Here is a 17232-nt window from a genome sequence, read left to right as displayed (position 1 = left end):
TCATTAAGCATTATCATGGTTCGAATGTTTTAGATGGGGACATCACACTTACAAACACATTGAAGGGATAAAATAAATGGTTACATGCTCAATTAATCCCAATGACAATTTGTGCCTTCAATGGATTAACTACTGAGTGAAATTACCTCTCTTTGCTCTTTTGCTCTTCCATTCTTTTCTCTATCAATATGCTTAACCTTCCCAATTTAACCTCCTCTCTCATGCTCACGAACTGACTTTAGTCTTTTTCCTAGTCTAGCCATTACCTCTTCTTAATTGAAACTTCCCCTGCCCTTCTTCCTGGATGCTGACAAAGGAAACGTAACCAATTGGCATGTCCACAGTCAGCTTCCAAAATAGCCGTCCAATCAATTCAAGATGTCATCTTGGACTCCAAAAAACACCAGCCAACTCTCATGGCTGCCAACAAACAAAGAAGCAAGAAAATCATCCACCCAAAAGAGCATGAATAGCTGCCACTTCAAAGGAAAGTGAAAGCTGTGACATAGAACAAGTACCTAGCAGCCAAATCATGAGGATTTGCTGACCTAGCACCACCAATGACAAAAAGACAAAGGCATGAGTTTAAGAAAAAATCGATTGTCCAGTGAAATAATGGCTACATATATGTCAGATGAGATCATTACACATCCATTTGATATTAATCACATTGTTGGAGCAATGATAATTGCATGAACAAATCAACCCAATTTATAACATATTTCCAAATGCCTATACCATGTTATAATGTCATCTGTAGCAACTCACAACATGTACCTATAGCAAATTATTGTATGCTTGTTGCAATCCATATAACCATAGCACAGTATAAGATACCTGGAATAGTCTAAATAATGCCTATAGCAGCTTGTAGAAGGCCTTTACCAATTTGGTCTAGAAACCAAAACTTTCCAGACAAAACAATTAAAACTAGAAAAAGCTGATTATTTACTTAAAAGATACTTTTTGGTGACACAAGACTGCTCATGGACCCAAATCCTCCAGCAACACAGCTAAAAGAGTTCTGGATCTTGTACATATTGATTCGAATGGTCCAACGAAAACATTTAGTGTCTTGTGTAAACTATTTCTTGCTATCACTTGATGACTTTTCCAAGAAAATATAGATCCATTTTCTGAAAAATAAGTTCTCATAGAGTCTGGGCTGTCACTATTGTCAAACTTTCGATAACTTTTATGATGCACCTCATATGACCATTTCAGGGAATTCAATACAGGAACCGGACAGCCTGTACCTCCTTCCCCACGGTGCTTACTGTTTGCTTTACTGCCTGCCCTACCACCTGTTCCTACCTCAATGTCTCCTTGTTTTGTTTACACTGTTGTTGATGGCCTAAGCATGTGATTTATCAGCAGTGCATTTGGATCATGACTTCACTCACTGGTTGAGAAGGCCGAACAGCCCGGACCTCTCCAATCATGCATAGCTTTGAAAAGGCAAGCTGAGGCAGAGGCTGTCAGGCCTATCTCTAAATAGGGGAGATTCCACCCTTTAGAATAGTAGGGTTGTTCTAGCTTATTCTAGCAAGTTTATTAATTCATGCATTAATTTACCCATAGAACTGTAGGGGGCTTTAGTCAGGGTAACAGTTCCTGATTCTCAAGCAAAGATTAACTACTATGTCACGTCTCCAATTTTTGCCTAATTCCTTAGTGACAGCATTTCTAGCAGGGTTGGTCTATTATCCCGCAGGCCAGCAGAGCATGGAGGGAACCAATTCAGGGGCTTAGAGAGTCATGCATGAGCCTTTTAGGCAATTTGGAGCAGTTGACAACAGTTTCCTAAAATTTAGGAGGGATCCCTATTTTGTAGGGATTGATTGGAAGTGGTCTAGGGGGCATCTGGAGATCTCTGGGAACATTTTGGAGACTTTGAGTGCATCTCCTATTTTTTAGGAGGCGCTCTTATTTTTAGAAGGAACTCCCAGTTCATTGACAGACATCCTGGAGGTGCACACAACAGAGAGGAAACTTTGGGATTCAGTCTCAGGTTGACAGGTCCAGTCTCCTACTTTTTAGGAGCATCCCTAGATTTTAGGGGAGAACTACCAGTTGGTCTATGAGGTTCAAGCATCCTTCACAGTCAGGTGGCTACAAGCAGTTTTCAGTTTTGAGCTTATTTGCGTATTTTATAAATAAATTAGGAAATATTAAAATATTTCTTAAGTTGGATTAAATAAATAATAATAAAGTGAAATAATATAATCACTTTATATTATAATAAAATGGCCCCTTGGCACTATAAAAGTATTGTAATTTCCAATTTAATGGACAAGTTATATGCAGGATGGTGTCTTTTTATTTTATATTATGACTATGACACTAATATTGTTATCTGTCTTTTACTGCAGGTAAGGAGGATGAACATGTATCGATTCCAATGTCATCTCCTTTAATTTGAATGAAGTATAAATAGTAAGATGGCCACAATCAAGTGGTACCTTGATCGGACATGTCTTTTAGACATGTCCAACCAAGATGTCACTTGGTCGTGACTCTTACAACCATCAACCGATCCATGACTAATTGATGCTATAAACATAGCCGATAATGAATCGGTATCATTGTTAATGGTAACAGTGCTTATAAACATATCCGATAATGAATCGATATCATTGTTAATGGTAACAGTGCTTATAAACATACCCGATAATGAATCCGTATCTTTGTTAATTGTAACAATGCTTATAAACATACCTGATAATGAATCGGTATCATTGTTCATTGTAACAGATCTAAAACATACCCGATGATGAATCGGTATCAAAGCATATGATAATGGATCAATATAAAGTAAACAATAACAACAGCTGTTAGCATTATATGCTATCGGGTAAATACCCCGATAGCATATTAATGCCGATATGAATCGACATTAATATGCTATCGGGTTAATAGCCCGATAGCATTTAGATTGACGCTTAACATAGTTAAGCAGGTCGTCAATCTAATCCATCATTATCCAATATCAATATCATAATTATGATCAATGTTATAGTTTGATAAACATAAAGCATGAATGAGTAAACTAATAACAGAATAGAGGAGATTAATGAGTTAGGAGAGTCTTATCTTGCAGAAGCTACTAATGCATTAACACTCCCTCTTAGCTTTTGGAAGATAAAGTAACCTGCATCACATTTCTTTTCCAAAAATGTCAGTCTCCAAGAATATATATCATCTATACATATGATATGAAGTACCATCAAAACATAGGATACAAATATAAAACATTACTCTAAGTATGTGACATAGAGTATCACCCAACCATGTGATATAAAAGATTCATCATTTTATTATGACAAGATATCACCTAAACACGTGATATTAGTATTGCCTAAACACGCAATACTGAGGATAAACATATGAGGATGGTTAAATTCTCATCTTATCCAGGTTGTGATATGTGCACAAACATTTTATTCAAATGTTTTATCACAACACCATCATGGCACATCCATGACATACCAGAGATCCAACATGATATTGATAACTGGTTTGAGAATCATAAGATCGTCACCTTATGATGTCTGCATACAAGAGTTCATAATTTGAGAGATCGTCACCTCTTAGATATGAACACAGGGGGTAAAAACCCAGAATGTCTCAACATGACAAAAGAAGTTTACATTTTCAACATCTTATTTACAAAGCAGATTACCTTTCTATCATACCTAAACCCTTTCTGAAGTGATCAACCTTCACTCTGGAAAGTGGTTTGGTCAGAATATCTGCAGTCTGATCTCCCGTACTAACATATTCTAATTTGATCACATTGTTGTCTACCATGTCTTGTACATAATGGTATGGGATCTCAATATGTTTGGATCTATCATGGAACACTGGATTCACTGAAAGTTTTATGCAACTTTGATTGTCGCAATGGATGATAGTAGGTTTCATCGGATTACCAAACAATCCCACAAGCAACTTTCTAAGCCACACCGCTTCTCGGGCAGCCATGGAGGCTGCAATGTATTCGGCCTCGGTGGAACTTTGCGCTACAGAAGACTGCTTTATGCTGATCCAGGATATCATGGCTGATCCTAAACTGAAGCAGCACCGAGAGGTGCTTTTCCGGTCAGTCACACTTCCAGCCCAATCTAAATCTGTGAATTCGTGTAGATAAGATCAATTTTCTCATACTTGAGACCAAGATTTAAGGTGCCTTGTAAATATCTCATAATGTGTTTTACTGCTACCAGGTGTATCTCCTTTGGCTCACACATAAACTGACTCAAGGCATTTACTGCATAGCAGATATCTGGTCTTATATTTACCAGATTCATAAGAGACCCAATCATTTGCCTGTATAGAGTGGGGTCAGTAGAAGGTGATTCAACTGCCGCTTCTTTAAGTTTATGAAGATTGGTTTCCATTGGAACGGTCATAGGTCTGCAGTTTAGCATTCCAAATCTCTTCAGGATGTCTAATGTATACTTGCCTTGGTTTAGAACAATGTTATCAGAATTCTGCCATACTTCCAACCCTAGGAAATAATGAAGGAATCCCAAGTCCTTCATATCAAATTCTTTGGATAGCTCTTTCTTGCATTGATCTATAAGGTGATCTTCTCCTGTGATTAATAAGTCATCAACATATAAAATCATTATTAACATATCACCTTTATTCTGTTTGTAGTAGAGATTAGGATCTGCATCATTTTTAGAGAAGCCTAGTTTTGATAGATATGTGTCAATTCTTTCATACCAGGCCCTAGGACCCTGTTCGAGCCCATATAGAGCTTTCTTAAGTTTGCACCCATAAGATTCTGCATGATGGATCTCAAACCCTTCAGGTTGCTCTAGGTATAGTTCTTTAGATATTTCTCCATTAAGAAAAGTTGTCTTTACATCCATTTGATGTACCTTCCATCCCTTTGCTGCTGCAATGGCTAGTACAGTCCTTATTGAGGTATATCTGGCTACAGGAGCAAATGTTTCTTCATAGTCTATTCCTTCCTTTTGAGAAAATCCTCTGGCCACAAATCTTGCCTTATATTTTTCAATGCTGCCATCTGCTACATGTTTGATCTTGAGAAGCCATTTAGAAGAAACAACAGATTTCTTAGTTGGCCTAGGAACGATTTCCCATACATCATTTTTCATTATGGATTGATACTCTTCAGACATAGCATCCTTCCATACTTGATGTTTAAGGGCATTTGTTACATTGTCAGGTTCATTTTTAGATAGATCATTCATAAGAGCAACATAGCTAGTAAATTTATTAGGTCTTTTGCTTTCTTTGAAGGTTCCAGAAGGAGCAGCAAACCTATGAGCTTCTTCTACTGTTTTGGTGGCCCATAGTGGTCTTTTCTTGAGATTTCTAGGTGAGTGTTCATTTTCATTTTCAGTTTCATCTAGATTCTCCCTCTGAAACTCAAGGGCAGGATTTTCATCTAAGTTAAAGGTAGGTGCATAGATTTCACGTTCTATGAAGTTCTGAACTCTTTTGAAAGCCAGATCCTCTTCAAAGATTACATCCCTACTTAGTTCAATATTTCTTTGACCAGGTACATAGATTCTATAGGCTTTGGAGGTTTCACTATATCCTACAAGCAACCTCTTTTTCCAGAAGGCTCTAGTTTTAGTCTCTTTTCTTTAGGTATATGGATATAGACAGGACATCCAAATATCCTAAGGTGGTTAATATCAGGCTTAGTCTTAGTGAATACTTCCTCAAAAGGAAAGCGCATAAGCATTTTTTAGGGTTACAGACTGTGATACGAAAAGAGTGTATTGTTGGTATGATATCGTGCTGCTGGATTTGTCTTTAAGTGTCGATTGTCTCTTGAAAAAACTTGCATTGCAAGTGTGTTGTAATCGTTGTGTTGAAGATAATACATTGTCCAGGTTATGGGTGCTGGAGTTTTTTACCGAAAGGTTTTCCCCAGGGTAAATCATTGTGTCATTCTCTATTTTCTGTATGCATGGTATATGGCTGCAATATCTTTGTTAAAGTTGTTAACGAATCTGAAATTGTAAGGATTTAAAAGAATTTGCACAATACTTTCCTCTAGAGATTAGTGTAGGAAGTTGTTTCCGCACCTGAGTTTCCTTACAAGTGGTATCAGAGCTTGATCAACTTTTGATCCTAGTTGTTGGGTAGGGTTTTTTGAGCTAATCTCAAGTTGAGTGGGAGTTTTTTTTGTGCAGAGCATTCTGAATCTTATTTGCAGATTGAGATGGCAAGTTCCTCATACAGTAGAATGGAGGTGGAGAAATTTAATGGCACTAATTTCGAGTTGTGGAAACTCAAGATGGAAGACATGCTTGAAGATCGCGATCTATGGGAGGCTGCTACACTTGATGTGAGACCTGCAGCGATATCTCTAGCGGATTGGGGGATCAAGGATCGGAAGGCTAGGGGTCTCATCAGACTCTGTCTAGCAGATGTCGTTCTTCTGAATGTTCTTGATGAGACTACTGCAAATTCTTTGTGGACACGGCTTGGGTCTGTGTATCAGGCCAAATCTCTGGTGAATAAGTTGTTCCTGAGAAAGAAGTTGTATTCTTTAAGAATGGAGTAAGGTGGATCCGTAATTGATCATCTCAACGCATTCAATTTATTGATTGCATAGTTGGCATCATCCGGTGCCAAGACCGAGGAGGAGGATCGGTGTATGACCCTTCTTTATTCCTTGCTAGATTCGTGGGACCATCTTGTGATGGCTCTCGGAAGTACTATAGTCACATTCCGTATGGATGATGTGGTGTCTTCACTGCTATCTGAGGAGATGCAAAGAAAGACTTCGGATTCGTCTAAGGAAGCCCTTGTTGTTCGCGAGAGATCCAACGACAAAGGAAAGCAGAATGACAATAAGTCAAAGAAGGGCAGATCCAAATCCCATGGGAGTTCCAAGACTCCTGGAAAGTCCAAGGCGAAATGATGGAACTGTGATAAATCTGGGCACTTCCGGAGGGACTGCAAAGAACCGAAAAAGAAGAAGAAAGGCTCAGATTCAGCTTCCGAAAAATCTCAAGAAGATAGAGATGCTTTTATTGCAGCTTTGGTAGCCCATGCATCTGATGATGTGTGGTTGGTAGACTCGGGTGCTTCTTTTCACATGACCTCTCATCGAAACTGGTTCTCAAAATATGAAGAGTTTGATGGTGGAAAGGTGTACTTGGGTGATGATTCTCACCTAAAGATAGTTGGACGCGGAAGGGTCACTATCAGATTTCCTGATGGACGAGTAAAGGGAATCAACGGAGTTATGCACATTCTGGGTTTGGCACGAAACCTATTATCTGTAAGTATGCTGAATGATGTAGGTGTGCAAGTTGTCTTTTCGAAAGATGGATGCAAGATGATGAGAGGTTCTATGGTGCTCGCTAAAGGTACTAGGAGAGGTACTTTGTTTCAGCTTGATGCATGCATTGCTCAGTGCAATATTTCTTCTGTTTCAAAGAAGAGAGCGACTATCACTTCATCCCCACCATCTGAACGAGCAGTAAAGAAGACTGTGGCAATGGGTTCTGATGGCAGTGTAGTAAATGTACCTAAGGGTGCAAACACTTTGGAAGGCAAGCTTCCTGCAGAAAAGACAATGTTGTGGCATATGAGATTTGGCCACATTGGTGAGAAGGGTCTTAGGACCTTGAAAACTAAAAATCTCGTCGACGGGCTAAATGATTGTAATCTCGAATTCGATTTCTGTGAACACTATGTTTATGGTAAGCAAAATCGTGTTCAGTTCTACTCCAGTTCTCACAAGTCTTGTAGACTTTTGGATCTTATTCATTCTGATGTATTTGGTCCTGTAAAAGTTCCTTCTATCTCCAGTTTTGTATATTTTGTATCTTTTATAGATGATTACAGTAGAAGGACTTGGATATATTTCCTGAAAAGTAAGACACAGGTTTTCAGTCGGTTCGAGGAATTTAAGGCTCTCGTGGAGAATCAGACTGGTAAAAGAATCAAGTGTGTGAGAACTGATAATGGTGGTGAGTTTTGTTCCATAGAGTTTGAACAGTTCTGTAAAGAACAAGGAATCGAGAGACATAAGACAACTCCTTACACCCCGCAGCAAAATGGAGTTGCAGAGAGAATGAATAGGACACTGATGGAGAAGGCTAGGAGTATGCTTAGTGGAGCTGGTTTAGAACAAAGGTTTTGGGCCGAAGCTGTGGCCACTGCTTGCTATCTGGTTAACAGATCTCCTACATCGGCTCTTGTTGGTAAGACACCCATGGAGGTGTGGTCTGGTAAGAAGCCTTCAATAAGACATCTTCGTGTTTTTGGTTGTGAAGCTTATGCACATATTCCAAAGGAGAAAAGATCTAAGTTGGAAAACAAAACTGTCAAATGTATTTTTATCGGATACAGTGTTGGTGTGAAAGGATACAAGCTTTGGGACCCTGTGACTAGTAAGGTGTTGCATAGTAGAGATGTTATTTTCAGAGAGCTAACATCTTCTCCTGTTGTGGTACAACCAGATGAAAAAGAAAAGAAAAAGGATGTTGTTCAGTTTCCTCCTACCCCTGAGAAGACTGAATAGAGAGACCATGTTGGGTCAAATGATGAGGAGAGCTCTAGCAGCTCTGATAGTTCGGAAGAAGAGGAAGAACAACCTCAACCTCAGCCCTTGAGGAGATCCACGAGAGAAAGAAAGCAACCAGAAAGGTTTGGTTATTCTATGTTAGATTCCAGTTGTGCTTTTGCTTTGATTACTAACACTGATGAGCCTAGATCTGTGAAGGAGGCTTTGGGCATGGAAGATGCAGGTTCCTGGATTGAGGCTATGGATGATGAGATGGCTTCATTAGAGAAAAACAAAACTTGGGACCTTGTACCTTTGCCTAAAGGGAGAAAATCTGTTGGCTGTAAATGGGTGTTCAAGAAGAAATTTTGTGCAGATGGCAGTGTTGAAAGGTACAAAGCTAGATTGGTTGCAAAGGGGTATTCACGGGTAGAGGGAATAGATTATGGTGAAATATTCTCTCCTGTTGCAAAGTTGACATCTATTAGATTTTTGTTATCTCTTGCTGCATCATATGATTTAGAGATAGAACAGATGGATGTGAAGACAGCTTTCCTTCATGGTGATTTGGAGGAAGAGATTTATGTGTCACAGCCTGAGCACTACATTGTTAAAGGTAAAGAATCCTTAGTTTGCAGATTAAAGAAATCTCCATATGGTTTGAAGCAATCTCCTAGGATGTGGTACCTTAAGTTTGATGCCTTTGTATTGTCAATTGGATTTGTAAGATCGAAATCAGATCATTGTGTTTATTTCAGAGTTGAAAATGATCGCCTTCTTATTGTTGCATTATATGTTGATGATATGTTGCTGTTTGGGAAGGGTAAGGGTATGATTTCTGATTTTAAATCTCAGTTGTCAGCACAGTTTGAGATGAAAGATCTTGGGGCAGCAAGGTACATCTTGGGTATGGAAATCAGTAGAGATAGGTCTAACAGAAAACTTTGGTTGAGTCAGAGTAAGTATGTGAAGTCTGTGTTGGACAGGTTCAGCATGGCAGATTGTAGACCACTATGTGTTCCCGTTTCAGTGGGAACAAAGTTATCTGTAGATGATTGTCCAAAATCTCCTAGTGAGGTGGAGGACATGAGTAGAGTACCTTATGCTAGTGCAGTTGGCAATCTTATGTATGCTATGGTCTATACTAGACCAGACATTTCCCAAGCAGTGGGAGTCCTGAGTCGGTTTATGGCTAACCCTAGACGGGTACATTGGGATGCAGTTAAGCGAGTATTCAGATATTTGAGGGGTACATCAGATTACTCCATATGTTACCATGGTAACTCTTCTGGATCTCCGCATTCAATTTGTATTCATGGGTTTGTGGATTCAGATTGGGCAGGTGATATTAACAGCAGGAGATCCACCAGTGCTTATGTGTTCACTATGTTTGGTGGTGCCATCAGTTGGATGAGTAAGCGACAACCTGTGGTTGCTTTGTCCACTACAGAAGCTGAGTACATGGCTGCTACTCATGCTTGTAAGGAAGCCATTTGGCTTAGGAGATTGTGTTCTGATGTTGGTGTTGATGCAGAACAGATTACTATTTGGTGTGATAGTCAGAGCGCTATTTGCGTTGCGAAGAATCCAACTTTCCATGCCAGAACGAAGCACATTGATGTGCAGTTTCACTTTGTGAGAGATATGGTGGAAGATGGAAAGGTAAATTTGGAGAAGGTAGATACTGTGAGGAATGTTGCAGATGCATTAACGAAACCAGTCGGCACTGCGAAGTTCAGATGGTGTTCGGAGTCTATGGGCCTTTTGGCCTATAGCAGTTAGTCCCTGTTATGTTCCTATTGCTCTTACAAGGTGTTCGACAAGTGGGAGAATGTTGAGTTTCCTTACAAGTGGTATTAGAGCTTACGATTGAGGAAGAGTGTACAATACTCAACTTTATCAGTTGCCACATGTCTTGCATGTCTTCACCTATCATTGAAATCTCCTAGAAATAGCTCTTACGTGTCATAGGAATCCGTCATAACCGTTTCAGCCATGATCTCCTTACACACAATTCAAGATGTCGGCACATCAAGTGGAGTGACACATCAACATGCCAACTAGACATGTACACTCACACTTAATTACATTATTTGCAAGAAATACATTTTACAAAACAAATAATAAGAATAGGAATTATCCAAGGTTGAGACACCTTATTCCTAACAAATACTTCCTCAGGAGTTTTGTCCTCAAGATGGGAGTGAGGGCATCTGTTTTGTATATATACAGCGGTGCTGGATGCTTCAGCCCAGAGATTTGTGTTAAGGTTTTGATCTAGGATCATGGCTTTGGCAGCTTCAACTATAGTCCTATTTTTCCTTTCCGCTACCCCATTTTGTTGGAGGTTATAAGGTATAGTGAGCTCCCTCTTAATCCCATTATCTCTACAAAATTCTTTAAATGAATCTAATGTGTATTCTCCCCCATTGTCGGTTCTCAGGGTTTTAATTTTGTTTCCTGAGTGGTTTTCAGTTAGTGATTTAAATTCTTTAAACCTAGAAAGGATCTCTTCTGATTCTTCACTTTTCAGAAAGTAGATCCAAGTCTTCCTAGAGTAGTCATCAACAAATATTACATAATACAAGAATCCCCCTAGAGAGGTTACGGACATAGGTCCGCATACATCAGAATGAACTAATTCTAGAATTTTACTAGTTTTCCTAGTACTATTTTGGAATGCACCTTTGGTATTTTTACCTAGGGCACATCCTTTGCATGCTCCTGAATGATCTTGCTTTAACTTGGGTAGACCTGTGACAAGGTTTCCCATTGAAGATAAAGCCCTAAAATTCAGATGGCCTAATCTTCTCTGCCAAACTTCATTTGCATTAGTGGCTTCATGGATTAGGGCTAGATTGGGTTCCGTGCACAACTCATACAAATAGACCTGTCTCTGTCCAATGGTCTTTGCCTTCTTGATGGAGGAGTTCCTTGGCCAAGCCAATACTCTGTTGTCCATGAATGTTACTCTGTATCCGTTATCTTCCAGTGCCGATATAGAGACTAGATTTCTTTTGATGTCGGGGACATATAGTACTCCTTCAAGCCGCAAGGTTATGCCTGTCTTCAATTTGATGGTGCAGGTTCCTACTCCTCTGACTGGATGTGTGGAGTCATCTCCGATGGTTACGTCCTCATCACTCTCCTCTGTCATGGAATCCAATACTTCTCTAAACCCAGTGATGTGCCTGGATGAACCACTGTCAATCACCCATGAGTTGATTTTGTTAGAAGCTTGACTTGTGAGTGCTGAGTAGAATACGTATTTCCTGGAGTCATCTTCCCCTTTAGTCTTTCCTGCTTTGACAAATGTGGCATGTTTCTTGGTTCTTTCCCGGCATTTTGCAACAAAGTGTCCAAACTGATCACACCTGTAACATTGAATGTGAGATAAGTCCTTCTTTGAAGTATTCTTGCCTTGACGGCCTTTTCTCTTTCTAAACTGCCTTTTCTTGTTTTGCTTGGTGGAATTGGTGTTTAGAACTTGTAGGTCTTCATCTATATTCTTGTGTTTCATTTCCATCTTGTTCAATCTTGATTCTTCTTGGAGACAATCATCGCTTAATCTTTCAAACTTGGGATATTTGGACCTTGCACTGATGCCTTGGACGAATGTGCTCCATCTACTAGGAAACCCATCTAAAGCAAAGAGTGTTAACTCTTTGCTTTGGATCTCATAGTCCAGAGTTGCAAGTTCATCTTTTAGAACTGATATCCGCATAAAGTAGGCATTGATTGTCTCCCCTTTGTTCATAGTGATATGATTTATTTCTCATTTTAATGCTAGAGTTCGACTTGCATTTGATATATCAAATGTGCTTTCAAGAGCTTTGAACATTTTATAGTTTGTCTAATGTTTTCTTATGATGGGCATTCTGTTGTTTCTCACCCCATCAACTATTATTTTTATTGCCTTTTCATTTCCCTCAATCCATGTTGTTTTGTCAGGTTCATTTTCGGGTTGATCATTTTTAGTTTGAACAAGCAAATCCACTTTGTTCTCCTTTAGGATCATTTGAATTCTGAATTTCCAGGCTGAAAAATCATCGCCACCTCCGAGTCTGTCTTCGAATCTGATAGCACTGGCCATTTGAAGAAATGTGATGTAGTATAAACTTGTTCTTAAATTTGTTTCACGAAATTAAATAGCCTCAAGTTCGATCAACTTGGCTCTGATACCATGTAAAAGTATTGTAATTTCCAATTTAATGGACAAGTTATATGTAGGATGGTGTCTTTTTATTTTATATTATGACACTAATATTGCTATCTGTCTTTTACTGCAGGTAAGGAGGATGAACATGTATCGATTCCAATGTCATCTCCTTTAATTTGAAAGAAGTATAAATAGTAAGATGGCCACGATCAAGTAGCAACTTGATTGGACATGTCTTTTAGACATGTCCGACCAAGATGTCACTTGGTCGTGACTCTTACAACCATCAACCGATCCATAACTAATTGATGCTATAAACATACCCGATAATGAATCGGTATCATTGTTAATGGTAGCAGTGCTTATAAACATACCCGATAATGAATCGGTATCATTGTTAATGGTAACAGTGCTTATAAACATACCCGATAATGAATCGGTATCTTTGTTAATTGTAACAGTGCTTATAAACATACCCGATAATGAATCAGTATCATTGTTAATTGTAACAGATCTAAAACATACCCGATAATGAATCGGTATCAAAGCATATGATAATGGATCAATATAAAGTAAACAATAACAATAGCTGTTAGCATTATATGCTATCGGGTTAATACCCCGATGGCATATTAATGCCAATATGAATCGACATTAATATGCTATCGGGTTAATAGCCTGATAGCATTTAGATTGACACTTAACATAGTTAAGCAGGTCGTCAATCTAATCCATCATCATCCAATATCAATATCATAATTATGATCAATGTTATAGTCTGATAAACATAAAACATGAATGAGTAAACTAATAACAGAATAGAGGAGATTAATGAGTTAGGAGAGTCTTATCTTGCAGAAGCTACTAATGCATTAACAGGCACAATTTCCTACAAGTTATAACTTAAAGGTTATAGCTTAATAATATGGCCACTTTTAATGAGGAATTAGACCCTCAATGGGTCAAAACACTTAGGGGAAGTTATTTTTTAATAAAAAGAAACATTTTAACATGTTTTATGATGCCAAAAGTACAACCCTAACCTCAAATTCGAATTAGGGTTTGAGGAATGTTAAAAAGTGATGGAGGCAGCCATTTTTGCATATGAAGAGATTATTATTTACATCAGCTTGCAGGTTGGAGCTCAAGAAGGGTTTCTACAGCAGATTTGGCCTTCTAGGAACGAAAACTCTTAGGAGAAGTGAGAGTTGGACGTAGCCCCAGCCCTCAAGAAGGCAAGATCCTCATATTTTCAGTTTATTATCAGCTGGATATTGATTTATTGAGAAGGAAATTGCAGATCAGTCAATTGTAAGGGCAGTAATTGGTTTCAGAATTGTAGAGTGCAGATCTGAGAAAGAAATATCACCATTTGTTGATTCTTTCACTCCCAGCTGGGCCGTACAACTCCAGGAGAAGCTGACGTCATAATTGAGGAGAGCTTCATTTCCTAGTTTTGGGTTTGAGCAAATTTCCTGATCTGTTTCAGATCGGTGGCAGAGAGGTTTGGAATTAGGAGCTGCCCACAATTCTTCAGCTAGCTGTATCTATCAGCCAAACCCCCACATACCCTAGCTGGTCATACAGTTTGGTGCAGCAGTAAAATCATCATTAACAGTCCAATTTCGTAGCAGATCTTTAGTGTTAATATTTTGGACTTATCAGGAACTAACAGAAGTTATATTGTGGTGTTGAAAAGCTTCTTCAACAATTATCTTAGGATTGTACAAGTTTGCTCTAGCCATACAAACCTGGTACAGCCTCCTTGTTGTCCATTTGGTAGCAAATAGTAATCAGTTTTGTCTCAGTTTTATGTACAAATTGATTCTTAGTTGTTTCATTTCAGTTCCTAGCACTTTCTTGTTCATTCAATTCATATTATCTCAAAACCAAATATTGCAAACCTTAAAACTTTGAAAACTAAGTAAAAATCAGAAAATCAGAATTTTCAGTGGTTAAAATCAGAATTCTCAGTGAATAGCCAGAAGGGGATCTTTCATACTAAGAGAATAAAACAGCTGAAAATTCTTCTTATAACAAGCAAAAACAGAATATTGAGCAAAAACGAAGTTTCCCAGAGTCAATTAGGTCTCCAGAAGAAAGATATGCCAATTTCATCAAGCATATAAGCACTAAACAAGATTGCTACTGACTTTGTCCATCCGAATATGGTACATGTGGAACAGAAAACACCAAACGTTACATCTTTCTGATTGATTTCAAAGCATGAATAGAAAGAAATATTTACCCTAAAAGCAGATACTCACTTTCTGCATGTGATCCCATCCCGGTTCACGTTCAACAACACTCTTACGAACCATTCCATATCGCAAAAAATCCTCCTGGAATATGACAAACAATAAAGGTCTCAGTGAAGAAAACTCTTGCAAACATGGATGATCTTTCTTGGCAAAACCATATGAAACCTACCAATTGTAGGACAAAATCTGTTTTAGTTTATGTCTTTCAAGTAAGTATGCAACAAACTTTGAGCTAATGTCTTTTACAGTACCATCTAAAGAGGCAGGCTGAATTACTACTAGTTACCACTACACGAGACTTTCTTACAAAAACATCCATAAACAGTAAATCCTTGCCAGATTTGTATAGGGATATCTAGCATCTTAAAATAGCTTATTACTGTCTGTAATTATAAAAAAATGATTAATGAATATTTAAATTTCTATCTTCCATATTTATGATGACCCACAAACCTTTGAGTGAATTGTAAATAATGAAATATCACAGAAAAGAAATTTGGATCAAATCAAATGGCTCAAAGCAAACCTTATACTTCCACCACAGCTTCTGTTTTACATCTTCATCAAACTTGAATCCACCTTCAAGCTCAGGTTTAGCAATCAGCCAGTATGCTGCCAGAGAAGGATCTTCCATCTTCGCCAATATGTGCTACACACAATTATATACATTAGACTCATTTATAAAGCCATTCAAATAGATCTTTTTCTTGATAGACAAACTTAAGTACAATAAAACTCAAAATACAGCATCTCATTTTTCATGACACTAAATTTCACTCTTTTTCACATCCTTATGTTCTATGCAACCAATATTCCTGAGTTCGTAAAGGACAAGGATTTTAGAAGTTGATTCCCTACATCCAGAAAGGTGGCAGGCTGAGTGATTAGTTAAGAGACTTGCTAGTGTTCTACAAGAAATTTGCTCTTTTTGAAGAATAAAATTTTACATCCACTGGGGTTATAGCAGGATAAATTGGACATAACACTGCTTTGATAGATGGACTATTCCCAAACTTTTTGATCCACTACTTCCCTGAAGAGTGGTCTCAAATGGACATAACAATACTTTTAAGCTTTATGGATAGACTAACACCATACTTGCTGCAATACAATTTTTATACAAAAATTTTGATCCATTATTTCCCATAAGCAAAGCCTCAAAGGAGACTCAACAAATTGTAAAAGGAAAAGTATTAACACAATTACATTCAGATATATTGATCAAAATTTGTATATCAATTTGCTAATTGCTTGGGTAAACGAGACAATAAGTAGGGTTAGATGTTATTGCCGATGGTCTTATTTATAATTACATATCTGAAAGTAGCATGTTGAAAATATGAATTCTGTGATATGAGTTTCTTGTACATGAAAACTCAAAAGGTTAATGGATTCTTATCAACCACAAGCAATTGTATAACCTACCTTATCATACATATTGCAATTCATGTCAATCACTAACACAACCCCAGCAAAAAGAGGCCCGAGATCTGATTGCACATGCGGTTACTTTTAGTATTTAATTTAATGATCATAATTTGTTACCTAACTGTATGTCAAGAATGAAAGAAATACAAGAAGTAAATCATACGCATAAAGAGGCACGGTTAAACCAACAAAGTACAAACAATTCCATCAAATATAATCAGTCAATTGGAGATTTACACTTAACATAGCTGGTAGGGATGTGAGACCTAATACAAGTTGGCTGTATCTCAATTAAGATCATATGCTCATTTGGGATTTTATAATTTTATGAAAAATGGAGGATTTATTTTATACCCAGTTGAAAGTTTTACAATGACACAACAAGAGTAGGATTTGCCATTGCTTCTTTTTGAGAATTCCAGGACTACCATAAGGAAGCTTTATTCAAAGATAAAGGAAGAAAAAACAAGAACCAAAACTACAGAAAATAAAACCAGCAACTAAAAGATTAAAATAAATATAAAACTAGAGCTAGCTCTAACTTTAAAAACCAAATGAACCAGATTAGAGAAGCATAAATTGAAACCTAGAAAAAATAGTACACGGAAAGCATACAAGAATTGTTAATATAAACTTTAAAGGTCATAAATGTAAGTCAAGTGTACTTATATTATAAATGTAGATTTATGTAGGAAACAAATGCACAATTTGAAACATAACATTGTGCTTTTAAAGTTGTAAGTGAAGCTGTGTTAACTAACCTTGTAATAAAAGATAAGTCACAATCGACTGCCTCCCCATTTGATTATATGTATTCACCCAGTTTCATTTTCTCATTAATGTACAATTACACGTTAAAAAAAAATTACAAGCCCACT

The 17232-nt window shown here is 37.7% G+C and overlaps 1 protein-coding gene across 1 annotated transcript in view; it reads right to left on the bottom strand.

The window, feature by feature from the left end:
* Positions 1-14914: 14914 nt before the first annotated feature.
* LOC131072182 (uncharacterized) overlaps positions 14915-17232 on the bottom strand; it is an 86386-nt gene continuing 84068 nt past the window's right edge. The window contains exons 7-8 of the mRNA XM_058008259.2: positions 15453-15575; positions 14915-15007 (exon numbers count right to left, since the gene is read on the bottom strand). Coding sequence (XP_057864242.1) covers positions 14915-15007; positions 15453-15575 — 216 coding nt within the window. The remainder of the gene's footprint in view (positions 15008-15452; positions 15576-17232) is intronic.

This window comes from Cryptomeria japonica, chromosome 6 (genome assembly GCF_030272615.1).
Source record: "Cryptomeria japonica chromosome 6, Sugi_1.0, whole genome shotgun sequence".
Classification (NCBI taxonomy): Eukaryota; Viridiplantae; Streptophyta; class Pinopsida; order Cupressales; family Cupressaceae; genus Cryptomeria; species Cryptomeria japonica.
This window is presented reverse-complemented; position numbering and strand designations above follow the sequence as displayed.